Here is a 27908-nt window from a genome sequence, read left to right on the forward strand (position 1 = left end):
GAAGCTGGGTGTGTTGACTAGGCTCTCACAGGGTGAAGCTGGGTGTGTTGACTAGGCTCTCACAGGGTGAAGCTGGGTGTGTTGACTAGGCTCTCACAGGGTGAAGCTGGGTGTGTTGACTAGGCTCTCGCAGGGCGAAGCTGGGTGTGTTGACTAGGCTCTCGCAGGGTGAAGCTGGGTGTGTTGACTAGGCTCTCGCAGGGCGAAGCTGGGTGTGTTGACTAGGCTCTCACAGGGTGAAGCTGGGTGCGTTGACTAGGCTCTCACAGGGCGAAGCTGGGTGCGTTGACTAGGCTCTCACAGGGTGAAGCTGGGTGTGTTGACTAGGCTCTCACAGGGTGAAGCTGGGTGTGTTGACTAGGCTCTCACAGGGTGAAGCTGGGTGTGTTGACTAGGCTCTCACAGGGCGAAGCTGGGTGTGTTGACTAGGCTCTCGCAGGGCGAAGCTGGGTGTGTTGACTAGGCTCTCACAGGGTGAAGCTGGGTGTGTTGACTAGGCTCTCACAGGGCGAAGCTGGGTGTGTTGACTAGGCTCTCGCAGGGCGAAGCTGGGTGTGTTGACTAGGCTCTCACAGGGTGAAGCTGGGTGTGTTGACTAGGCTCTCGCAGGGCGAAGCTGGGTGCGTTGACTAGGCTCTCGCAGGGCGAAGCTGGGTGCGTTGACTAGGCTCTCACAGGGCGAAGCTGGGTGCGTTGACTAGGCTCTCACAGGGCGAAGCTGGGTGTGTTGACTAGGCTCTCACAGGGCGAAGCTGGGTGTGTTGACTAGGCTCTCACAGGGTGAAGCTGGGTGTGTTGACTAGGCTCTCACAGGGTGAAGCTGGGTGCGTTGACTAGGCTCTCACAGGGCGAAGCTGGGTGCGTTGACTAGGCTCTCACAGGGTGAAGCTGGGTGTGTCATCATTTATGGATGATGTCCGAAACAGAATAAAACCTGATTAATAGTGAAACTGTTAATAGCCTCCAATGCTTATTAGTGCGTGTGAACGTTTGCATGTTTCAACCACCTGCTGTGACAGTGGGGGTCGCGCCTCTCTGACACCGTTATTTCGGGGGTCGCGGCCTGAAAACGTTGGGAACCCCTGCTGTAGAGGACAAGATCACTGAGGACATGTTATTCAGCATCATGAAGAACCATATCATAGGAACAATGTGTTTGAACTGTATTATGGAACAATGTGTTTGATCCCTTGGTCCTGAGGACGAGGGAAGATCAAAGAGGTCCCTAAGTGATGATGTCAAAGGACGAGGGAAGATCAAAGAGGTCCCTAAGTGATGATGTCATAGGACGAGGGAAGATCAAAGAGGTCCCTAAGTGATGATGTCATAGGACGAGGGAAGATCAAAGAGGTCCCTAAGTGATGATGTCATAGTGGACGTGGTCACGGACGGCCCAGCGGTTCCATAAAGTCCAGCGGTGTTTCGTCACAGTGGGTCGATCAGGGCGGGACTTGATTGATTGAACATTTTATTTAAAGGGGAACTATTTTACTATTTCTTTCACTATTTGGGCACTTTTACACAATCCCTGTGAGTCTATGGAACACCTCTGTAATTTTTTATTTTATTTTATTCATTGTTTTGTATTTCTAATGAAGTACTCAAAAACAGCATTTTTCTACCTCAAGATCTTAAGCCGTTTTGAGGCTGGGCTCCAACCACTGTGTGGTAACTGTGTGGAGTGTGTGAGTCTCAGCAGCTGAGTCTCTCTGACATCACAAATCAGCACATGTTCAGATGACTCAGTTCAGTGAGGGTGAATATTGTGAGAGGAGAATTGGAAGAATGCGCCAATATGAGAATTAGAGACATAGATCATATTAATATAAGTCCATATAGCTAGGAAACAATGCTAAACACTGAAAAAGGCCATTTATAAGATAGTTCCCCTTTAACAGATTGCAGAATGGGTACAATACAGTACGGCTCAATACACACAATTGTTAAGGGGATGCGGACCAGAGAAAGACTTTCGTCTTAACAATGGGGTGAGGGGGTTTGTGTGGAGAGGTGTGTGTGTGTGTGTTCTTTGTGTTCTTGGCAGGCTTGATGTTCCTGAGAAGGGTTGAGGTCTTTATTCATAACTGGTTTCAACAAACTCTTCAGTTGTTCCCAATTCCTCCTACGCGTCATCAGCCACGACGTTCTGAAAGAGAGGGAACAAATAAACACCATCAACACCGAAAACACTGCCAGCATCCTCCACTCACTCACTCACTCACTCACTCACTCACTCACTCACTCACTCACTCACTCACTCACTCACTCACTCACTCACTCACTCACTCACTCACTCACTCACTCACTCACTCACTCACTCACTCACTCACTCACTCACTCCAACACACTCCATGACTATACATGTACGTATATTTCATTCACAGTATATTTTTGTTGAACCTTGTCTCATGCGTGGTCTGAGTCTCCCTGAGTCACTTACTTTGAGCTGGTGTGTGACAGGAGCAGGGGTGGAAAGTACTTGAGTAATTGTACTTTGTTACAATACTTAAGTACCGTTTTTAGGGGATTTGTACTTTACTCAAGTATTATTAGGTTTGTATACTTGTACTTTTACTCAATTACAATTCAGAGAAAAAAAAACATACTTTTTACTCCTTACATTTAAAATGCAGACCTACAAAGTACAAATCTCGCAGGTCCAACTATTTTAATTAGTATATTTGTTTCTCTGGTCGAACTAACGTTAACGTTATTAATCCTGCGTCCGCACTTTATTTAAAAACAGCCAATAAAATCCCCACCAATGGAAAATGAAACCCGCCCATACCCATGCTGATTGGTCCTTGTGCAAGACTAGAAAGCGGGGATCTTTGATTATACAACGGCATGCACATTTCTCGATTCTGATTGGCTGAAACAGTCAACTTACACGTGGGTATTTTCATAACCCAACGCTCTTGGTCCCAGGACCCGCCCACAACCGCATCACTATCAATGCGCCGTTCGTGGTTTTAGGAATGAAAGCAAGATGGCGGACAAGCCGGACAGGAAACATTACGAAAGGATAATGGTGATAGGGTCATAAAGACTAAATGAAAAACGATTCTGTCACGGTGAATGTCTTAGTTTCTTAAACAATGTTGGATGATGTAATTGATGGGTCATTGTGGAACAAAATAAAAATCGCGCAAATTGATTGATTGATTGCAAAATACATTTTTATTTTTACCTACTTTCTATAGAAGCAGCTGGGAGGTGCACTGTTTTAAGTGAGCGTGGACTATTGAATTGATTGATTGATTGCTAATTTTATTACTGTCCGCCTTGTTTCCAACTGGTTAAGTTTAGGCACTCTTTCGAAGTCGCTCTCTTTCGAAGTTGGTTAAGGTTAGAGTTTGTCTTTAGAGCAGGGCGATAGACCACCAGCCCTGATTCCAAACTCTAACCATAACCAACTTCGAAAGAGAGCGACTTCGAAAGAGTGCCTAAACTTAACCAGTTGGAAACAAGGCGGACAGTAATAAAATTATCAATCAATCAATCAATCAATTCAATAACCCACGCTCACTTAAAACAGCGCACCTCCCAGCTGCTTCTATAGAAAGTAGGTTAAAAAAAAATAAAATAAAAAAACTCTTATAGGGCAAATAAATCCCCCACCCCCTTTTCCCCTATAGGGCAAAGAAAACTTTTTTAAATTTGTTTTACCTACTTTCTATAGAAGCATCTAAGAATGAAGTTCTATAGAAAGTAGGTTCAAAACTAAAGAAAAGTTGGATGTGTTAGTTTGTTGGACGTCTAGTTGAATGACAGTTGGATGTCTTAGTTTGTTGGATGTCTAGTTGAAAGACAGTTGGATGTGTTAGTTTGTTGGATGTCTTACTGAGAACAGTTGGATGTCTTAGTTTGTTGGATGCCTAGTTAAGAGACAGTTGGATGTCTTAGTTTGTTGGATGTCTTAGTTGAGAGACAGTTGGATGTGTTAGTTTGTTGGATGCCTACAGTTGGATGTGTTAGTTTGTTGGATGTCCTACTGAGAACAGTTGGATGCACTTCCGAGCTGCTTCCACATGGAGGCAACTTCTCTTTTTTTTGTTTGGGAACTACTTTTTCTGGCGGATGGTTTTTTCAATAAATCTTCAATTAATGTGTGTTTATTGTATAGCAATAAGGTTGGATGAATGTGCCAGTTGTATAAAAGCCATTACACCACGTGCACCACACCTAGGCATGGTCTAATTCTCACAACCCACGCCTGCGCGTGATGTAATGCTTTATTAAACACCTGCTATCAGAGGAATAGACAGTCAAGAAAAAACATTTTTAAGTTTACTTTTTGACTTTTACTCAAGTGTGTTTTTAGCCAGATACTCTGACTTTTACTTGAGTAAGATTTTGAGACGGTACACATACTTTCACTTAAGTATCATTTCTGGGTACTTTTTTTACACCCCTGAGTGAGACTAACGTTAATCATTCAGTGCAGCGCCCGATGGCCTTCCTACAGGTTCACCTCATGGGTGTTTATCGCCACAAACCCCAGTGATGGCTTTGTAACGAGGCTATAGTCTGGGGGTCAAAGTCTAAAGAGCACTGATTGCACATATCTACCTGGAACAGGTAAACCGCTGACGAGATGCAGAGCACGGGTGTTGAAACACAACATTGTTTACAGCAGATAACCTTTACAGCACACCTCATCACTTCTGCACATTACTGCTCAATATTCCATCCTACTGTATTGCTATTTTTTATTGTAATTAGTGTACTTGACCACAACGTGCACAATTGTACAGCCCTGGCCTATTTTTATTTTATAATTATATTCTATTGATGCTTCTGTTCATAATTCAATTTTATTTGATTACACCTTTTTATTTCATTCTACCATAATTGTCTGTCATTGAGCGCCACGCCCCTTTTCCGGTAGTCGGTATAGTGTGATAGTAAAGGGTTAACCTTCTGTAGTGTGGCAGTGAAAGGGGCTAACCTGCTGCCGTGTGGCAGTGAAAGGGTTAACCTTCCGTGTATTGTCGCAGTGAAAGGGTTAACCGTTTGGTAGTGTGGCAGTGAAAGGGTTAAGAACGGTGAGAGCACTTCTGCTCTTTTCCAAATTCTGTGATTCTATCGTTCATTTACCGGAATTAAAAAAAAACATTTCCTGGAAGCTGGACCCAGGTTAAAGGGATACTGCACCAAAAAACAACCAATGCTGCTTTGAGAGACCCCCCCCCCCCCCCCTGGACTCACCCATCCCCCTCGCTGAGCCACCCAGTTGCCGACGCGTCTGTTGAGGAATGCAGTCAAGGCGCTCCGGGGCGTTCCTCTTGACGTAGAGGCCCAGGGCGAAGGAGGCTCTGATCAGGTGCATCTCTGGAGCCAACGCAGCATCCTGGGGCGAGGTCGTCCGGCACAGGGCCTCCACGCTCTGGCTGAACACGTCTGACACGGCCTCGAGGGGAGGGGAGAGGTTAGCCAACTACTGCTACCATGGAGAGAGGAGAGGTTAGCTAACTACTACTACCATGGAGAGAGGAGAGGTTAGCTAACTACTGCTACCATGGAGAGAGGAGAGGTTAGCTAACTACTACTACCATGGAGAGAGGAGAGGTTAGCTAACTACTACTACCATGGAGAGAGGAGAGGTTAGCTAACTACTACTACCATGGAGAGAGGAGAGGTTAGCCAACTACTGCTACCATGGAGAGAGGAGAGGTTAGCTAACTACTACTACCATGGAGAGAGGAGAGGTTAGCTAACTACTGCTACCATGGAGAGAGGAGAGGTTAGCTAACTACTGCTACCATGGAGAGAGGAGAGGTTAGCTAACTACTACTACCATGGAGAGGGGAGAGGTTAGCTAACTACTACTACCATGGAGAGAGGAGAGGTTAGCTAAAGTACTGCTACCATGGAGAGAGGAGAGGTTAGCTAACTACTGCTACCATGGAGAGAGGAGAGGTTAGCTAACTACTGCTACCATGGAGAGGAGAGGTTAGCTAACTACTACTACCATGGAGAGAGGAGAGGTTAGCTAACTACTGCTACCATGGAGAGAGGAGAGGTTAGCTAACTACTACTACCATGGAGAGAGGAGAGGTTAGCTAGATGCAAGACCACCCGCATTTCATTGTATACTCGTATGTCGTGACAAATAAAACTCTTGACTCTTGACTTGACTACTACTACCATGGAGAGAGGAGAGGGGAGAGAGAGGAGTTCAGTTCAGTTCAGTTCAGAGTTTTTATTTGCCACATGGAATAATACAATCATAGTTTCTTCATTAAAAAATCATAAATAGCCATTCCATGGACAAAAGGAGCAGGAAGAAGAATAAATCTTATAATTACCTGCCCCTTATTCCTAAACTAACATGTATTTTCTTAATGGTCGGCGTATAACCTTATTTACACAAATAATCATTTATACCATTATAAAAGAAACACAATCCACAGTTAAACAAGAAAAATTTAAATAATAATAATAATGATAAAGAATAAAGAAGAAAAGAAAGAGAAGAGAAAAAAAAAGATCTCACTATTCAGATCACATTTTGATTTTCATACTGACTAAATTTTTTTTTTATACATTTTTTTGAATTGATAAACACTGTTACATCCCTTAAGCTCGCTATGGAGAGAATTCCATAACTTTACACCAATAACTGAAGGACACATCTGTTTAAGTGTGGTACGTGCAAACTGATGTTTAAAATTGTATTTTCTCCTACTAAACTCACTTTCTAAATGAAAAAGATTTTGTAGTTTTTCTGGCAGTGTATTATTTCTTGCCCTAAACATAATTAACATTGTTTGAAACTTAACCATGTCTTCAAGTTTAATTATTCTAGATTTAATAAATAGTATATTTTTGTGTTCTCGATAACTCACTTTATGTGTGATTCGTACAGCCCTCTTCTGTAGTATATATAATGGTTTTATATTTGTCCCATAAGTATTCCCCCATACTTCAACACAATAACTGATATAAGGGGAGATGAGTGAGCAGTAGAGTGTTCTCATTGCCTCATACTCTAACACATCCTTTACTTTATTCATAACAAAAATACTCTTGGACATCTTTTTTTTAACGTGTGCTATGTGCGATTTCCATGTTAATTTATCATCCATAATCACACCAAGAAAACGAAATTCATTAACTCTCTCTATATCAGCTCCATCTATGGTCAGTACTATATTTTCATCTAGTTTTCGATTGCCAAAAATCATAAATTTAGTTTTTTTCAGATTCAGTGATAGCTTATTTACATCAAACCATTTCTTTAGCTTTGTCATTTCATACACAATATATTCAGCTAGTTCCTTTAAATTATTTCCAGAACAAAAAAAATTTGTATCATCAGCAAACAAGACAAACTGTAATAGTTTTGAAACATCACAAATATCATTAATATATAAAAGAAAGAGTTTGGGCCCCAAAACCGAACCTTGCGGTACCCCACATTCAATCTTCATGAGCTCAGATTTGACATCTGCCAACTGCACATATTGTTGCCTATTGTGGAGATAACTACTCAACCATTCAAGAACCATTCCTCTCACACCATATGAACGTAATTTAGAAATTAGAATATTATGATCTAAGGTATCAAATGCCTTTTTTAAATCAATAAACACCCCTATTGTTAATTTCCTTTTATCTGTTGCTGTTGTTATTTCTTCAATAATATTCATTAAGGCAGTCGCTGTTGATCTGTTTTGCCTAAAGCCATACTGGCTTTTGCTCAGCAGTTTAGTCTTTTCCACAAAACCATCTAACTTATGCGAAAACAGTTTTTCAAGCACTTTCGAGAACTGTGAGAGCAATGACACTGGTCTATAGTTAGTGAAGCTGTGCTTATCTCCTACTTTGTAAAGTGGGATCACTTTTGCTACCTTCATCCTGTCTGGAAAAATACCTGTCTGAAAAGAAAGATTACAAATATAACAGAGAGGTTTGATTATACAATCAATTGTCTTCTTCACTATAATCATATCTATCCCATCACTGTCAATGGATGTCTTATTCTTTGACTTTAATACAATGGACATGATTTCTGCTTCACTGACATTTCCTAAAAACATAGACTGCAGTACTTTACTATCTCCTCTCCATCCTTCCTGTAATGGTTCATCGTGTTTTTGAATGGCATCTGCCAAATTTGGCCCCACATTCACAAAAAAAGAGTTGAATTCATTAACCACCTCATTCATGTTTTTTATAGTCTTACTATTACTAATGAAATGGCTAGGCATTTTTATGGACGCTGATTTATTTCCCATTACCTTATTTAGAATGTCCCATGTGCCCTTTATATTATTTTTATTTTCGCCTAACAATCTATTGTAATAATCTTTCTTGGCCCGTCTCATAATGAATACTAACTTATTCTTATACACTTTGTATTTAGTTTCAGCAGCCTTTTTTCTACATTTGATAAAATCTCTATACAGTTTGTTTTTCTTTTTACATGCATTCTCTAACCCCTTTGTTATCCATGGTTTTCTATTGTCATTACTTCTTTGTTTATGTTGAACCATTGGGCAGTGCCTATCGTAAAGTGTCCGATAGATATCCAAAAAAGTATTGTAAGCAGCATTGACGTCTTCTACATAGACCCCCTTCCATTCCTCATTCAAAAGATCATTCCTGAACATGTTTACAGCATCATCCCTTCTTAACCTTTTATATCTGTACCCATCCTCCTCCTTTGTTCTCTTCAATTGACAATCAAAAGTAACAAAAACAGGTAAGTGGTCACTTATATAATTTATGACTAATCCACTTATGATGTTATCCTTAAAGCTATTAATAAAAATATTATCTATTAATGTAGCAGAGGTTTCTGTTATTCTACTTGGCTTGCTGATCAGTGGATATAACCCTCTTCCATACAATAATTCAAGAAAATCTGCTGAAGCCTTGTGCTTAGAAACCTTTAGTAGGTCAATATTATAATCTCCACAAATAAGAGAGAGGTTAGCCAACTAGGCATAACAAAAAATATAGTTTGTTTCCTGTTGGTTGTCAGTTAAGGCCATGGGTAGGTAGGGATTTATTTTAATTTTTTTGTATTCTTTCCCACGGCGACTATGGATAGGGAATTTCTTTATTTAATTAAAATGTTCACAACAACATGGATGCATGTACTCTGCCAGCATGTTTAATATCCATAATACTAAAGGTTTGACTAAGATTTCTATAAAACTTTATTCAAAAAAAATTAAAAATAAAAAGATATTTGATTTTTTTTATATATATATATATTCTTTTTAAACTCATAAAATATATTGGGTCGCACCTAAATCGGCAGGGTCGGTCGGCAACCGGAAATAAACCATTCTTTTTTTTAGGCCCTACTACTATGGAGAGAGGAGAGAGAGGATAGAGAGGAGAGAGGTTAGCCAATAAGCCAACTAACCAGTTTTTCTTTTCTTTTTTTAATATATTCAAATTGTATTCCCCGTTCGAATCCCGCGCCCATTGAACGAAGCTTCGAAAGTATTTAACACAGCCCTTAGTACTTTGCTTGCAGCCTCTCGGTTCTACAAGGTGTTATTATTATTATGTCGTCATCACGGTGGCAGCTGTGTGTTGTGTGGTTTCTGAGCTGACAAACTGGTTCTGGGAAATTCCTGCAGTATCGTGTCTGAACGCAAACGGACAGGACCTGCTGGAGCATGCGTGGCTACGCTGACCTGCACTGGGAGTGAGCCGTGGTGGAGTGAGATGTTATGTACTAGAGGCCTGGTCACTCCTGTTTCACCAGGGCAGGCAGGTGAGGGCTGCCAATTAGCCAATTAGTGCTGATTGGTTACCTGCTGGGGAGCTTCAAAGGCAGACCCAGAAACACACATGCACGGTCTGTGCCTAGTGAAAGAGCTGTCAGGTTCTTACAGTCCTTGTCCGTTGGGTTACCAGTACATTAGTTTATAGTTATATTAGTAGTTCCTTGGTTTAGTAGCATTTTTGAGTTAGAGCACAGGGTTTTGGTGTTGATTACACATAGGTTGCGTACCCATGAGCCAGGGTCGTAACAATTGGGCGCTCATCCGGGATCTGTTACCCCTAGAACTTTGTTTGGTGATTTTTTTTTTGTGTTGCACGGGGTGTCATCATATTATGGTTTGGGTGGTGTTCGTTACACATGGTGTAACGTGGGGGCTGAGCCATTTTCATCAAACAGGTGAGTATGCCGTATTTGTTTGTAATTTGATGTGACTACTTATGCTGTTAAAATATATAGTTTAGTAGGCACCACATGTAGATAGGGACATTATTTTCTGGTTGTGGGTTAGCGTCCGGTGCACCACGTACTCCTGGGGCGGTCAATGAAATGATTGTATATGATCTTTGACTGGTAGCAGGTGTGGTTGAAGAAAGTTAGGTCTACAGGGCATTAGTTTAAGGCAGACCTGGGCATTGTACGGCCCGCGGGGGATGATTCTGACCGGCCCGCGAAAGATTACATGATAATAAAAAAAAATTAAAAAAAAATTAAAAAAAATATTTTTATTTAATTTTTTTTTTTTTTTTTTTTTTTACTTTTTTTTTTTCATGTCAACGTTCACACGCACAGTATACGCTTAGGAGACATGCTCAGAAGATGTTGGTTCTCTTTGGATCCACCTACATACAGTATGTGAACAGACATTCTCAGTCATGACGTTTACCAAGTCCAGGTACAGATCCTCTCTCACTGATGAACATCTGGCAGCTGTGCTTCGCATATCCACCTCAGACATGCAACCTGACTTTGATGGACTTGTTAAAGCTCAACAGAGACTGGATTTCTCACACTGAATGAAAAAAAAGAACTGAAGAACACTAAAATGTGGAAATATAACAAGTGAAATGGGACACTTGATCTTTTTTTTTCTTTTTTTTGCACAGTTCTGAAAACATTAAATGTTTAATATAGGCATGTAAAGTAAAAAAGGCTACAAAACTGGGACACTTTTCTTTACACAGTTCAGTGACATGTCTTGTTTATTTTTGCTATAAGATGATGTGATGTCTTTAGAAAGCTAAGAAAATCCTTGTTTCAATAGTATATGAAACTCAAAATGCCCTTTGTTATTAATGTTTCACATTTTGTTTATCATTTTGGAAATAAATTCTATTTGAATAAATGATATTTTTGAAAGCTAACCTCACCTTTTAATTGCCAAATAATAACATACACTCTTACCAGGGGTCAAAACAATGCCATTTACTGCTTTTTATATAGAAATAAAATGTATATTATGCATAATTGAGTTTGGAATTTTGGCCCGGCCCCCCAACATATTTTCAGTTGCTCATTCGGCCCCCCGGGAAAAATAATTGCCCACCCCTGGTTTAAGGGTAGGTAGGTTAGGGCGGCCAGGAAACACAGGTAGTGTGGTAGGGCTTGATTTAGTGTTTCTTAGGGTAGACATGTGGTAGGCCGGGGTTTTCTGCAGTTTAGACGTAGAAGCATATGTGGTCACATCAGGTTAGAAGGCGCACCTGTTTGGGAAAATTTTGTTGGATTTATTTTGTTTGTTTAAGTGTTTGGTGAGCATACCTGGTAGCACCTAACACCCTGCGTGTATGACACGTCTATTTAGGGTGGGTGTGTTTTAAAAAAAAAAAAAATTTGGTTGTTTGTGCAACCTGGAAAGGTGCGCTCCGTAGAGCTCACATTTCCACCGTGTTCCATTCTGGTTGTTATTGTTGGCAATTAGCATTATTCGTTGTTCTTCAGTGGTTCGTTAGTGGTTCTTCGTGTCTGTGAGGTTGGGTGTGTAGCTTGGGGTGTCTAGTTCAGTGGCAATGGCTTCCATCAGGGACTTTGTTGATCGCCCGTCTCATGACTTATTAGACAAATTTTCCAAAGAACAACTGCTCGAGCTTGCTGTGCACTACAAGGTCGAGCTTACTCCCAGTGAGAAACGTTTGAAACCATCTGCCTTGGGTGCTTTGCGGGTTTTGCTCATTAGGGAACAGGTGCTTGAGGAGAGGGTGGAGGAGCCTCCATCGTCTGGCGCGTCTCCGCTATTACCTGGTGTAGAGGGTGAGTGGAGGATTAGGGAGTTGGAGTTTAAGGAAAGGCAGCTAGAGCGAGAGCGTGAGGAGAGGAGAGAGGAGCGTGAGCTTAAGGAGAGAGAGAGTAAAGAGGAGCGTGAGCTTAAGGAGAGAGAGAGGAAAGAGGAGCGTGAGCATGAGCGTGAGTTTAAGGAGAAACAACTGTTGCTGGAGCACGAGCGTGCACAGAAGGAGCTTGAATATAAGTATGCTGCCTTGCAGGCGGGTGCTCTGCATCCAGAGTCACGTTCCGGGTTTGATGTAGGCAGGAATATTAGGATGGTGCCACCATTTGTTGAGAAAGACGTGGAAAGATATTTTCCCCTTTTCGAAAGGGTGGCAACCACATTGAAGTGGCCTGATACCGCCTGGACACTGCTGCTACAATGTGTTTTGGTTGGTAGGGCACAAGAAGCCTACACTGCTCTGTCCCTTGAACAAAGCGCTGATTATGAACTTGTTAAAGCTTCCATATTGAGGGCTTATGAGTTGGTCCCCGAGGCCTATCGTCAGCGTTTTAGAGGTTATCGTAGGCAGGAGGGGCAGTCTTATGTTGAATTTGGAAAAGAGAAGGAGAACCTGTTTGACCGGTGGTGCACCTCGCAAAAAGCAGAGTCAAGGGAGCAGCTCAGACAGTTGGTTCTCCTAGAGGAATTTAAGAGGTGTGTTCCTGATAACGTTTCCACACATCTAAATGAGCATAAGGTATCGAAGATAGCCGACGCTGCTGTCTTGGCTGATGAGTTTGTGTTAACACACAAGTCTGTCTTTGTAGAGGAGGGCCGTGTGGAGTCCAGGGGTAGTAGGCGTCCTTCTCAGGGGAGCCGGTTCCCGGCACCCGTGTCTGCTGGTCGGTTTACTTCGACTCCTAGGCAAGGTGGCTCTGCTAGTGCATTCCCAGAGGGGGTTATCTGTTTTTACTGTAAGGAGCCTGGTCATATCGTTGCTGGATGCCCTGTGCTTAAGCAGAAAAATTTAAAAACTGTGGCTCTGGTAGAAATCATAGACAGGACACCTATGCCGACATTAGAGGGTGGGGTGCGAAGTATCAAAGGTGCAGACAGGGAGCTAGAGGGCTCCTCAACATTTAGGATGGAGGGATTTGTTTCACTGGTTGGTGAATTAGGATCAAGGCAGGCTATTACAATATGGAGAGATACAGGAGCTTTCCAGTCTCTCATTCTGGATGGGATTTTGCCATTTTCGGAAGATTCTTCATTGCATTCCGGTGCCATTGTTCAGGGCTTTGGAGGAGGCTTTGTGAATACTCCTTTGCATGAGGTCTCGCTAAACTCTCCCTTAGTATCAGGCAATGTTGTCATAGGAGTGTGTTCTCACATTCCCATAAAGGGGGTGTCCTTCATTCTAGGGAACGATTTGGCCGGTGGCAAAGTGCTGGCTACTCCAGTTGTAATTCCCGTCCCTGTAGTTTCTGAGGTTCCTGATGAGCTCGCACAGAAGCATCCAGGAGTGTTTCCTGTGTGTGCGGTAACACGTGCAATGTCAAAGGTCAAATGTGACACCCATGAGGTTGTTAACTTAGATGGTGATATGACACTTAGTGACACGTTCTTTGTTGAGTTGAAAAGTGGCCCTGATGAGGGTTTTGGTAAGGTGATACCGTCTCATGAGCAGTTGGTACTAGAGCAAAACAAGGATGTCTCCTTGTCGTCCCTCTTTGAAGAGGCGGTTTTAGAGGATGACATGGTAGATACGTCTCAAGGATACTTTGTTAGCAATGACGTGCTCATGAGAAAGTGGACACCACCTAACCTGTCCAGTCTGGATGACTGGGGCAGTGTGTTTCAGATTGTTGTTCCAGCCGTGTATCGTCCTGATATACTGCATCTAGCACATGATCATGATCTTGCTGGTCACATGGGGGTCAGGAAGACTTATGACCGTGTGCTGAGACATTTTTGTTGGCCTGGTTTGAAGTCAGATGTGGCACAATATTGTCGCTCGTGCCATGTGTGTCAGGTGGTTGGTAAACCAAACCAGAAGATCCCTCAGGCTCCTCTGCAGCCTATCCCTGCCGTTGGGGAACCTTTTGAGCGGATCCTCATTGACTGTGTTGGTCCCCTCCCTCGAACTAAGACAGGGAACCAGTACCTTTTGACTATTATGTGTGCAGCGACCCGTTTTCCTGAAGCCATTCCTTTACGCAAGATCACAGCCCCAGCTATATCCAAAGCTCTGGTTAGGTTTTTTTCGACTTTTGGCCTACCAAAGGTCATTCAATCAGATCAAGGGTCTAACTTCATGTCCCGTCTCTTTGCTCAGGTCCTCCAGCAGTTGTCTATCCAACATTGCCCTTCCTCTGCCTATCATCCAGAGTCCCAGGGGGTGCTGGAGAGATTTCACCAGACTATCAAAACAATGCTGCGGGCATATTGTACGGAGTTTGACAAAGACTGGGATGATGGAATCCCTTTGCTTCTGTTTGCTGCTAGGGAGGTAACCCAGGAGTCTCTTGGATTCAGCCCGGCTGAGCTGGTGTTCGGCCACACAGTGAGGGGTCCTTTGAAACTGCTGAAGGAAAAGTGGTTGGCTGACCAGACTCCTTCCTCTACTAATTTGTTGGACTATGTGTGTGACTTCAGGCTTAAGCTTAGTAGAGCATGTGAACTAGCGAAAGAGAACCTAAAGGTAGCCCAAGGAAAAATGAAGGTGTGGTATGATAGGCGGGCCCGACATAGGGTGTTCTCACCGGGAGACAAGGTGTTGGTTCTCTCGCCTATTCTTGGGTCTGCATTACAGGCTAAATACAGTGGGCCATACTCCATTGAGCGCAAAGTTGGTGAGGTCGACTACTTGATTAAAACTCCCGACCGCAGGCGCAAGAGTAGATTATGTCACGTCAATATGTTGAAGGCGTACAATGATAGGGCTCAGATTGACCAGTCAGGGGTCAAGCCTGTGGCTGTTCTAACAGTTTCTGCATCTCCTATTGTAGCCGACTGTTCTGTGTCGAAGGAGATTTCTCAGGGCCGGTTGCCAAACACCCAGATACTAGGTGACTTGGACTCACACCTGTCGTACTTACCACTTCCTGAGCGTACGGATGTGGTGCGCCTACTTAGACAGCATACACGTTTGTTTTCTGATGTCCCTAGTCGTACTAATGTACTCGAGCATGACATTGATGTTGGTAGTGCAGGACCAATTAAGCAACATGCCTATAGGGTGAATCCGGAAAAACGAAGGATCTTGAGTAAGGAAGTAGACTATATGCTGAGACATGGCATTGCGGAGCCTAGTTCTAGTGCGTGGAGCTCCCCCTGCCTGCTTGTTGATAAGCCAGACTGCACTCATCGGTTCTGTACTGATTTCCGTAAAGTTAATACAGTAACCAAGCCGGACTCGTACCCTCTGCCTCGGATGGACGACTGTATCGATCGGGTGGGTTCAGCAGCCTTTGTAAGTAAATTGGATTTGCTAAAGGGATACTGGCAGGTTCCGCTTACTCCGCGAGCACGTGAGATATCCGCTTTTGTCACACCAGAGAGTTTCTGCCAGTATACAGTGATGGCCTTTGGCATGCGAAATGCCCCAGCGACGTTTCAGCGGCTAGTGAACAAGGTCCTGGGCGGGGTAGCGTTCTGTGAGGCATATCTGGATGACCTGGTTATCCACAGTTCCTCTTGGTCACAACATGTGGAGCATCTGGCCGAAGTGTTCAAGCGGTTGGGTGATGCTAACTTGACAGTTAACCTTGCGAAATGTGAATTTGGACAGGCCACGGTTACCTACCTGGGTAAGGTGGTTGGACGTGGGCATGTGTGCCCCGTTACAGCTAAGGTGGAGGCTATAGTGGGCTTCCCTGCTCCCATCACCAGGCGGGAGTTAAAGCGCTTCCTAGGTATGGCAGGGTACTATAGGAGTTTCTGTAGGAACTTTGCTTCTGTTGTTGCCCCTTTGACCAATCTGCTCAGTCCTAAGGTACCTTTCGTGTGGACTGAGACTTGTCAACAGTCTTTTGAGAGCATCAAGGGTATTCTGATTAGCGCTCCCGTTCTGTCAGCTCCCGATTTTCAACTGCCATTCAAGTTGGCAGTGGATGCTAGTGACCTCGGTGCTGGAGCCGTCCTCCTACAAGAGGATGCATTAGAGGTGGAGCACCCAGTGTGCTACTTTTCTAAAAAGTTTGACAGGCATCAACTGCACTACTCTACTATAGAGAAGGAGGCGCTCGCTTTGGTTCTTGCCTTGAACCATTTTGATGTTTACGTGGGATCCTCCAGTTTACCCCTTGTTGTGTATACAGACCATAACCCTTTGGTTTTTCTTCGCAGCATGGTGAATTCGAATCATCGTTTGATGCGATGGAGTTTGTTCCTCCAGGCGTATAACTTGGATATTCGCCACATTCGTGGGAGGGACAACGTGCTAGCAGACGCCCTCTCACGATCGTAGTACCGGTGTTTGTGGTACCCGTTATCGCTGTGGTGGTAGAGGCCCTGACAACTAAGGGGTCACAGTTGTTTTTTGTTTTGTTTATGGGTTGTTGTGTAGTGGTTGCCTCTTGGGCAACCAGTTTGGTGGGGGAGGTGTTATGTACTAGAGGCCTGGTCACTCCTGTTTCACCAGGGCAGGCAGGTGAGGGCTGCCAATTAGCCAATTAGTGCTGATTGGTTACCTGCTGGGGAGCTTCAAAGGCAGACCCAGAAACACACATGCACGGTCTGTGCCTAGTGAAAGAGCTGTCAGGTTCTTACAGTCCTTGTCCGTTGGGTTACCAGTACATTAGTTTATAGTTATATTAGTAGTTCCTTGGTTTAGTAGCATTTTTGAGTTAGAGCACAGGGTTTTGGTGTTGATTACACATAGGTTGCGTACCCATGAGCCAGGGTCGTAACATGAGACAACAGGGGCGGGTGGTTAGATTAGATTAGAGTCAAATGTAGTTGTCATCATACAGCACAACAGAAATAAGTTTGGCATCCAGCCAGATGCCGTCCAACTGCAAATGTAACAGTAAAGTGCAATAGTAATAATATACAATGTACAGGTGATTAAACTGGGCATAACATATATAAATTAGTACTACTACTACTGTGTAATAGTAGGGTAACTGTGTAAACGGTTAGGGGTTCAATTCCATGTGTAGCTCAATGGCTAGAGCAAGGCACTAACGCTGCCAGGGTTAGTGATTGATTGATTGATTGAAAACTTTATTAACAGATTGCAGAATGGGTACAATACAGTACAGCTCAATACACACAATTGTTAAGGGGATGCAGACCTGAGAAAGACTTTCGTCTTGTTTACATCAGGGTCCCCCATTTTCAATTCATCAGGATGTGTGTGTGGTGTCTGGATGGTGTGTGTGTGTGTGTGTGTGTGTGTGTGTGTGTGTGTGTGTGTGTGTGTGTGTGTGTGTGTGTGTGTGTGTGTGTGTGTGTGTGTGTGTGTGTGTGTGTGTGTGTGTGTGTGTGTGTGTGTGTGTGTGTGTGTGTGTGTGTGTGTGTGTGTGTGTGTGTGTGTGTGTGTGTGTGTGTGTGTGTGTGTGTGTGTGTTATTTACTGGTAGAGCCAGGGGGCAGTTTGGGCCATGAGAATGCTCTCAGGACTGTGACAGCGGTTAATCAAGATAACAAGAGACATGTTAGCGACAAGTTACAGCGTGAAGACACACCCATAGATAAAGTTTAAACCAAAGGCCACTCTTGGTCTGTAAGTAGGACCTGAATGGAGGATACAATGTTTGAATGTCACTCTGATTGGCCAGGCAAGTGTGACAGTGTATGATGTCATCATAACAGGTCTATAAACCCCATCTGAAAGTATTAGGAGTTAGGGCCACTCAGCAAGTCTGGACCTCCTCCGCCCCAGCTTGAGATGCATTGCTGTGCCATACGTGAGTAACTATACGTTTGAATGTATATTGAACAACTGTTAGTTGACGAATGTAAGGTCAATGCACTGGACCAGGTGAATGTAAAGAGCATTGATAACCATGTAATTAATTTGAATGAATTTATCCTGATGTAGAGGGAGAGGCTCTAGTGGTGGGTTTAGATATTTGTCATTTCTCTGTCTGCTAAATGAAATTGCCCCTACTGCCTGATCCAAAATAATCAGTTTTACAACAGCTTGTAATTTTAAGATAATACATGTATGTTACAACAAAAACTATTGTTTTGATGGTGGAAACATTAGTAGTAGGAAAACGTGTTTACCATTGTTTACTTTAGAACACATACAGTAGTTATATAGATGCATGTTCCAGTTTGTCAACGACTTGTAGATGGCAATTGTCTGGATGGTGTGTGTGTGTGTGTGTGTGTGTGTGTGTGTGTGTGTGTGTGTGTGTGTGTGTGTGTGTGTGTGTGTGTGTGTGTGTGTGTGTGTGTGTGTGTGTGTGTGTGTGTGTGTGTGTGTGTGTGTGTGTGTGTGTGTGTGTGTGTGTGTGTGTGTGTGTGTGTGTGTGTGTGTGTGTGTGTGTGTGTGTGTGTTATTTACTGGTAGAGCCAGGGGGCAGTTTGGGCCATGTGAATGCTCTCAGGACTGTGACAGCGGTTAATCAAGATAACAAGAGACAAAAGAGATGTTAATTCAATCCAATGCCCAACAATGAAAATGGCCAGTTGAAGTGTGATTATCTAAAGTCACATGTTAGCGACAAGTTACAGCATGAAGACACACCCATAGATAAAGTTTAAACCAAAGGCCACTCTTGGTCTGTAAGTAGGACCTGAATGGAGGATACAATGTTTGAATGTCACTCTGATTGGCCAGGCAAGTGTGACAGTGTATGATGTCATCATAACAGGTCTATAAACCCCATCTGAAAGTATTAGGAGTTAGGCCCTATTCTGCTTTTCCTCCGCCCCAGCTTGAGATGCATTGCTGTGCCATACGTGAGTAACTATACGTTTGAATGTATATTGAACAACTGTTAGTTGACGAATGTAAGGTCAATGCACTGGACCAGGTGAATGTAAAGAGTATTGATAACCATGTAATTAATTTGAATGAATTTATCCTGATGTAGAGGGAGAGGCTCTAGTGGTGGGTTTAGATATTTGTCATTTCTCTGTCTGCTAAATGAAATTGCCCCTACTGATCCAAAATAATCAGTTTTACAACAGCTTGTAATTTTAAGATAATACATGTATGTTACAACAAAAACTATTGTTTTGATGGTGGAAACATTAGTAGTAGGAAAACGTGTTTACCATTGTTTACTTTAGAACACATACAGTAGTTATATAGATGCATGTTCCAGTTGTCAACGACCTAAATAATCTGTTTGGTGCGGATCTAATTTGTAAACAAAGGACATGCTGTCGCCAAGTCGTTCATCTATTGGACTAGCACTCACACACGTAAACAGTTGCCGCCAGCGTATTGACACACCTCGCCCACACGCCGACTGTTTAGATTTCATTTGTCTAGCTGTCACTCTCATTCCTGGTTGCTATGCTTGTTGCTATGCCTGTCACAAGTGACGTATTAACATTTGCGGGTTTAGCGCGCGAGGGAAAGAGCCTTCACCTCGTCGTTACCCCACGTTGATCCTCGACTCATTGCTGTCTTTTTTTATTTTTATTTTTTGCCGCTGTGAGATACAGACAAGGCTGCTAATGTGAGGATGAAGTTATTAGGTGGAGTTGCGCCTGCGCGCTCTTTGGGGAAGAGTTGGGTCGCGACTCGCGCGACTGCTCATTCATCTAGAGAGACAGAGAGGAAGAGAGAGACTGTCCGCGCGCGGCGCCAGTCTAGAGAGAGAGAGAGAGAGAGAGAAAGAGAGAGAGGCAGAGAGAGAGAGAGAGGAAGAGAGAGACTGTCCGCGCGCCTGTCATTCATTTGAGTTGGGTTGCAACGTGCGCGCAAGCTGTCACTTGGCGCTGTCAAGTTGGGTCGCGCAACCGCCGCCACTAGGCACCTGTCACTCATTTGCTCTAGATTAGATACTATATAAAGTTTGTTTTGCGTTCACACCAACAGCAAACGAACCATGGTCCACTTTAAAACGAACCGAGTCCCAACTTTTCAAGAGGACCATGGTTCGGTTGTTTGGTCCTCATTATAGTTCGGTTTGCGTTCATACCTGTACAAACCAAACGGACTATCGATCTAAAGGGACCATGGTCCACTTAAAGTGGACCAAACAGGGTAGGTGTGAACGCGCCCTAAGCCTCACACTCAGCAACTAGCTAAAAACTGGGTTTTTATTTTAGGAACAAGGCTTGTTTCTCCTTTGAGGCTAAAAAGAGGCTGGTTGCACTTGCTACCACTTTTATGTCTGTGCTGGACTATGGCGATGTTATATGTATATAATCTCTGTCAGGATCTATGGGTAACCGTACTGTATATTTGCATATGATATATGTCACAAATGTAACAGTACTATATACCTGTATGTCATGTATGTTGTGTACGTCATAAATGTCACTATGAATTGAAAATGGGGGACCCTGATGTAAACAAGACAAACGTCTTTCTCTGGTCTGCATCCCCTTAACAATTGTGTGTAAGAATAGAAATTGTAGAAAAGTGTGAAATAATGTAACCTCAAAGCATATCCCTGTTGATAAGTGGTGTAAGAATATAGTCCAAAATACCTTCTGGTGATTTAACAAACTTACTTAGTGTTTCTTCATCTCACGTTCAGACGTCAGAACATTCAAGGTGGCGACCAAACTCTACTCTAGTTCATACTGCTCCTTAGTCCATTCAAATACTTCACATATCTCTCCAGCAGCTGCAGTTAGTCCGTTCTTTACACGATCTCTACATTCTATATAATATATAGTGTATGTATTATATTATGTTCAGAATCACAAGTTAGCATTAGTCCGTTCTTTACACGATCTCTACATTCTAGATCTGTTCTTCTTCTCTTCTTCTTTTTGGAGTTTTTACGGCGGACGGCCACCATAATTGGGGCATTTACCGCCACCTACCGACCCGGAGATCGGGCCAGTCATCCAGTCTCCCCTCTCTAACCCCTAGTCTAACTACCTAACCTACAAAACAACTTCCTACAACCACACTGTTCACCATCCCTGTCAACCTCCATCTACATTATACTATATACCCCACTCTCTGAATCACGTATAATTCAACTTTCTATCCAACTTCCAACTCTGACCCTTTCCCTCAAACCCTATCATACACCCCCACATTTCTCAAAAAACCCATCACCACCCTCGCCTTATCTCCCCCTCCCCCACTCAGTATTTCCGATATCCCCAACTCCCTAACCCCCATCTCCCTCAATCTTCCCTCCATCTCTCTCCTCCGCACCGTATAAGCCCTACACTCCAACAGTACATGCCCCACTGATTCCTCCTCCTCCTCACACCCCTCACAGAGCCCACTCTGATGCTTCCCCACCAGCTTCAGGTTTTTATTAAACCCACAGTGCCCCAGCCTCAACCTCATCCACACTATTTCCTCCCTCCTATCTCTCAAACTACCCCCCTCCCGACCCCTAACACTGCGTTGGACCTGAAAGAAGTGACGCCCTTTTACCCCCCCCCTCCCATCTCTCCTGCCACATCTGAACTGCCCTCTCCCAAATCATCCCCTTCGCCTCAGCCTTACTGACCCTGACCTGCATTTCCACCGCCCCCTTCCTCAAGGCCCCCTTTGCCAAATCATCCGCATCCTCATTTCCCCTCACTCCTACATGCGCCGGGACCCACAAAAATCTCACCTCTTTCCCTCGGCTCACACACCTAGTCACACTCATCAAAACCTCATACAGCAAATCCTGCCGGCTACTGGATCGAAAAGACCTCAGGCTAGCCAACACCGACGCTGAATCACTACATATCACCACCCTCCCCACCCGAGCCTGCTCCACCCACCTCAGCGCCACCAGCACAGCCACCATCTCAACCGTGTACACACCCAGACCGTTCGTAGTCCTCCTGCTTACCGCCACGCCCCTCCCTGGGACCACCACTCCAAACCCTGTCACCCCAGTCTCCGGATCCTTCGAACCATCTGTATATACCGCTGTAAAGTCCCCATACGATTCACGCATCAATCCCTCACAAGCACTAACCACCTCCACCCTCTCCCCTGACCCCTTCACTTCCATCATCCTCCAATCCACCTCAGGCCACTCTAACATCCACGGAGCCACGGCTGGATATACCACCGAGGGGCTTATATTAAGACCCCCCACTCCAAACTCCACCGCCACTCCCTGCCCCACCCGGCCAAAATGTTCCTTCTTACCCTTCCCATTCTCCCAGCAGTCCCTCAGAACCCCCTTAGTCGGGTGAGAGTCCCCATGTCCCTGCAGACTCGCCCAATAATTTGCCATTAACTGCCTTCTCCTAATCTCCAAGGGCATCTCCCCATCGCCACCTGAAGAGCCTGAACTGGAGTGGACTTGAAAGCCCCACTACAGATCCGGTCATTTCAGTTTGCCGTCTCTCCTCTTCCCTTTATAGGAATCCCTCGAATACGTTTTATGCTCCTCTCTTACACATCTTTGTAAACAAACTACTGCTTTCTAGCGCTGCCTCCTTAGCATGGCATGGCATCCAATGTAATCAAAAAAGTCAACCAACAAACTACATTCTTGTACCGGATCTCCTCTCTGGTAAACAAGAATACCCTGAAGACTCTGGCAGGAGCACTCATTCAAAGGTACTACGACTATGCTTGCACCTCATGGTACCAAAGCACCTCAAAGGCGCTAAAAAACAAGATTACAAACATCACAAAACAAACTGGTCCGACTACTGCTTGACCTTACTCCTAAAACCCACCTCACCCCTGCCCACTTTGACTACCTAGGATGGCTTAGAGTAGACGACAGAGTACAGCAACTTGCAATGGGCCTGGTCTACAAGATACACTACACGACCACACAGGTACCCATGTACATGTCGAAATACTTCCCAAAGGTCAGTGAATACCACGCCCACAACACCAGAGGGAGTTCCACAAATCATGTGCAACCCAGATTTGGCACAAACAAGGGACTTAACACATTTAGCAATTATGCCACAACAATGTGGAACGCCCTACCCACAGCCGTAAAAAGATGTGAATCCCTACCCACATTCAAAACCGCTCTTAAAGAGCACCTACGGGAGGCTGCAATTCGAAACTGGCCACCGTAAAGGTCCCTAACCCCCCCCCCCCCCCCAAATAGACAGTCTCCTCCCCACGTATGTATATATTTTCTCCCCACCGGATGTATATATTTGTCCTCCCTCCCACCCACCCACCCCGTCCTAATGTACAGTCTCCTCCCCATCATATGTATATAATCTCTGTTAGGATCTATGGGTAACAGTACTGTATATTTGCATATCGTATATGTCACAAATGTAACAGTACTATATACCTGTATGTCATGTATGTCCCTATGCCATAAATGTCATGATGTCATGTATGTTGTGTATGTCATAAATGTCACTATGAATTGAAAATGGGGGACCCTGATGTAAACAAGACAAACGTCTTTCTCTGATCTGCATCCCCTTAACAATTGTGTGTATTGAGCCGTACTGTATTGTACCCATTCTGCAATCTGTTAATACAATTAAATAAAGTTTTCATTCATTCATTCATTCAGCTGCTTGTCTGTCTGCATGTTGTGTACGTGACCCTAAAGTGTAAACAGTCAGAAAGTCAACGTCCGCTTTTGGCGTTAGCTTGCTGCTCCCCTGGCTACAACACATTGATCTTAGCTAGCCATCTAATATTACAAGTAATGTTAGCTAAATACCTAATTCTACCAAGCATTAGCCCAACCTGCGCTGCATTACACTGAAGGGTAGAGTAAGATGTCTGGTAGTGTAAGACAGGACTGGCCATAATATAGAGGAGGGTCTACCGGTTGTGGTGTTATTCCACAAGTATAAATACAGTGAGTCCTCTGCATTTGTTGGGAGTATATTTATGTCGTTAGCTGCGTAGCTCCAACACAGGTCTACTACTCTGCTGACCCCTGACCCCTGACCCCTGACCCCGGTACCTGTCCGTGACGCCTGTAGCTGTTCCGCAACCGTTCCTACTTCCGGGGTAGGCCTGATTGGCCCCGACAGGCACGTGACCCGCCGCGGCCACGCCCTGCGGCAGCCCCAGGAGCAAGCGCGCTACTGCTGGAGTTCGCTTCGCCTTTCACATCGCTGCCGTTGGCGAAAGCAGACAAATTAATGACTAATTCGGTCAGAAATAACGTAACTAATAACGTTAGTAAGCACTGCTTATATGCTTATTATGTCTGCGGGGTACAGTAAACGTTTCTCCCGGTACATTCTGAAGAGCACACCGCTGTATGTTGGAGAACCAGCGGTCTTCCTCACTCGAGTGAGACTAAAGCCGTGCACTGCACAGTCTCTAACAGTGTAACAGTAAGAAGCATTTTGGATAAAAGTATTCTGTACTTCTGTATGACAACAATGTATGCCTTTCAAATGTAAAATGAGTAAATGATACACAGCGAAATCTACGCTCTCGCCTCTCATCCTGCTTTCGCCAACGGCAGCGATGTGAAAGGCGAAGCGAACTCCAGCAGTAGTGCGCTTGCTCCTGGGGCTGCCGCGGGGCGTGGCCGCGGCGGGTCACGTGCCTGTCGGGGCCAATCAGGCCTACCCCGGAAGTAGGAACGGTTGCGGAACAGCTACAGGCGTCCGTGACCCCCAGTACGGTGGCCTGTAGGACTACTGTGTCATATTAACACACACACACACACACACACATGAACACAACACCACACCGGTTAATATAATATATATATATCATAACACCACACCGGTTAATATAATATAATATATAACATAACACCACACCGGTTAATATATATAATATAATATAATATAATATATATCATAACACCACACGGGTTAATATATATATAATATAATATATATATAACATAACACCACACCGGTTAGCTATGATGACCGACGGTCAATTTACACACACTGCAATGATGTTAGACAACCAGGGGTGCAGTCGTAATATCAGAAGTGCCTGTATGCGTTTAAATGACCTCACGCATACATGTTCCCTCGCGTGCGCACAGAACAGATGATTATTATGCATAAATAGTAGGAAACATGTTTGTATAGGAAATTACTAGTTTTAGTTTAGTTTTTGTAAATATTGCCTTGAAATATGAAAAAAGGTAGCAGGATGTAGCCTTCAATATATAAAGAAATTATATTGTCAACAGATATGGTTGAAAAACAAACAATGTTTTAAATGTAATTGTAGATAGATACAATATTGTAGTTACAATTTCTTTAATTGAATTAACTTAAACTAGAAAAGTAAATACAAACTAAATTAACAATGTAACTAACTTACAGTTTACAGAAGGACAGTTTCCTTCTGAAGCACAACTTAATGGCTCATCCTTCCAGTCGGGACCATTTGTTCCACAGCTCAAGCAAACCCCCACCAATTGGTACAGGGCTTGTATTTTGGTTTTGCACTTCTCGTTCTTTGTTATGCTATTGCTATGCTATTGTTATGCAAAGACTAGGTGATAGCGGAGTACCGGTACTTGGCGCACGGACGACGAGTCAAGTGAAAATTGTGAAACATTGTGCGCGCGCGTGCACATCTGTGCGCGTACTTCTGCTCAGAAAAGTGCTGGGACGGCGTGGTACCGCGTGGCATGACCACTGCACCCCTGGGCTCTACAATGACATGAAAACAATCTAATAAATAATTGTACTTACAGATGTTGTGGTGTCCACAGTCTGATCTGTTTTCAGAAGCAGGTTTTGATCCAGATGGTTTCCAGTAGAAAGTCTTGGTCCAGTAGACATTGTGTTCTGCCACAGAGAGGCGTTCAAGTCAACCAGCAGACTATCCCGTCTTTATGGTTGAATGAGTACTTCAGTCTGGAAAACAGCCCTGTTCTTATACAAGAGAGACAAGAGTTGAGCATTTAGCTGCTTGGAACTGATTGGCCAATCAGAACAACAATAGACACCTCCTCCATCAAACTGATATTTCCTCTCTGATCATCTTGGAAGACATCACTTTGTACAACAATCACGTACGTATCTCGGTTTTGAAGTCAAGGTTCGGTACGGGTTTTCGGTACAGTGGAGGAAAGTTCACCACTCAGGGGTGATGTAGTGTACAGTAACTAATTGTACTTGTAGGGCTGTCAACGAATATTCTATATTGAAATTAATAATCGACACTAATCGTTCATTTCTCTTTCCAAAATTCCTCTTGGTAGTTTTTCCATAGTCACATTTTCCCTACTGGCTACTGCATTAGTGTCTCTTTTCAATGTCCATTGTTGATTGATTGATTGATTGATTGATTGAAAACTTTATTAACAGATTGCAGAATGGGTACAATACAGTACAGCTCAATACACACAATTGTTAAGGGGATGCAGACCAGAGAAAGACTTTCGTCTTGTTTACATCAGGGTACCCCATTTTCAATTCATCAGGACATAATATGACATACATGACATACAGATATACAGTACTGCTACATCTATACATTTATGACATACCAGATTTGCAAATACAGTACTGTTTGTGATACAAAAAGAGTCCAGAAAAGAGTATATACATTTGACATAAAAACTGTACATTGGGGGAGGTTGGGTAGGTGGGGTGGGGCTGTACATTGGAGGTGGTTCGGTGGGTGGGGGAACACTGTACAACTGTACAAGCAAAACTGTATATTGGAATATTGACAACCATACTTGGTCATTTACTGTACATTAGAAGGGGTTGGGTTAGGACATTTACATGGGCCAGTTTCGAATTGCAGTCTCCCATAGGTGTTCTTTGAGAGTGTTTTTGAAAGTGGGTAGTGATTCACATTCCTTTACAGCTTTGGGTAGGGCATTCCACATTGATGTGGCATAATTGCGAAACGTGTTTAGTCCCTTGTTTGAGCCGAATCTGGGTTTAACATGATTTGTGGAGCTCCCTCTGGTGTTGTGATCGTGGTATTCACTGACCTTTGGGAAGTATTTTGACATGTACATGGGTACCTTAGTCGTGTAGTGTATCTTGTAGACCAGGCCCATTGCAAGTTGCTGTACTCTGTCGTCTACTCTAAGCCATCCTAGGTTGTCAAAGTGGGCAGGGGTGAGGTGGGTTCTAGGAGTAAGGTCAAGCAGTAGTCTGACCAGTTTGTTTTGAGATGTTTGTAATTTTGTTTTTAGCGCCTTTGAGGTGCTTTGGTACCATGAGGTGCAAGCATAGTCGTAGTACCCTTGTATGAGTGCTCCTGCCATGCCGCTATGCACATTCATACTATATAAAATACTAACATCAGTTATCAATACTCACTACATTCATGCTGCATAACGTTTCTCTTCAGCAGGTAGTGTGTTATTGTACTTTAACAGCGTTCTGAGCTGAAGAACAGAGAAGAGTTTCACGGAATGAAGACATGAGGAGGCGGAAACCGTCACCTTAAGGAGCCCGGAGTGACCTCCAGACACGCCTCAAATTAGCCTCCCGATCTTGTTGTATTGTTTCAAACAAAAATATATAGGAAATCCTTACCAAATTGTGTGGCTACGATAGCTACCGACCTATACTTCTAATACGTCCACTCCAGCAGTCTTCTCCCGTAGGTCCGCGACCGTCGTTCCTCTAAACCGACGCCTCGATGCCTAAACTGGGGTTCTAACTGCAAATATTCGACGCTATAATACTATTGTTCGGCCACGTTGTTAGCCTTTAGCTTCTCAATCGAGTAGGGTATATCTGCAGAGCCGCGAGCCCAACGTCTGGGCGGGACTTCGTGGCTTGGACTAGGTTTGACTGTGCGTGGGCGGGCTGATGAATGAATGATGAATGAATGAATGAAAACTTTATTTAACAGATTGCAGAATGGGTACAATACAGTACGGCTCAATACATACAATTGTTAAGGGGATGCAGACCTGAGAAAGACGTTTTCTTGTTTCCATCAGGGTCCCCCATT

At 43.8% G+C, this 27908-nt stretch overlaps 1 protein-coding gene across 3 annotated transcripts; it reads right to left on the minus strand.

The window, feature by feature from the left end:
- Nucleotides 1–723: 723 nt before the first annotated feature.
- Nucleotides 724–27624, minus strand: LOC311230609 (uncharacterized protein). 3 transcript variants are annotated; one of them, XR_014619823.1, is made up of 4 exons: nt 27485–27624; nt 25676–25858; nt 5212–5403; nt 724–2146 (listed from the first exon to the last, which is right to left on the minus strand). XR_014619823.1 is itself a non-coding variant. In XM_084316937.1 (4 exons), exons 2-4 carry the CDS (start codon nt 25763–25765, stop codon nt 2133–2135), a joined length of 306 nt encoding a protein of 101 aa, XP_084173063.1. In that variant the 5' UTR covers nt 25766–25858; nt 27485–27624; the 3' UTR covers nt 724–2132. The 3 variants fall into 3 exon arrangements, 2 of the variants coding, with proteins under 2 accessions (XP_084173063.1, XP_084173064.1); XM_084316937.1 differs by having other exon boundaries at nt 5212–5413; XM_084316938.1 differs by having other exon boundaries at nt 5212–5413; nt 25676–25853; nt 27485–27563.
- Nucleotides 27625–27908: the final 284 nt, after the last annotated feature.

The sequence above is a fragment of the Notolepis coatsorum genome (genome assembly GCF_963971535.1).
Source record: "Notolepis coatsorum genome assembly, chromosome: 6".
NCBI lineage: Eukaryota > Metazoa > Chordata > Actinopteri > Aulopiformes > Paralepididae > Notolepis > Notolepis coatsorum.

Bases quoted from the DNA above. Each gene is read 5' to 3' on its own strand.
- LOC311230609 (XM_084316937.1), bottom strand. From the start codon at position 25,765: ATGTCTACTGGACCAAGACTTTCTACTGGAAACCATCTGGATCAAAAC. The intron at 5,414-25,675 runs GTAAGTACAATT...CCTCCCCTCGAG, and splicing joins CTGTGGACACCACAACATCT to GCCGTGTCAGACGTGTTCAG.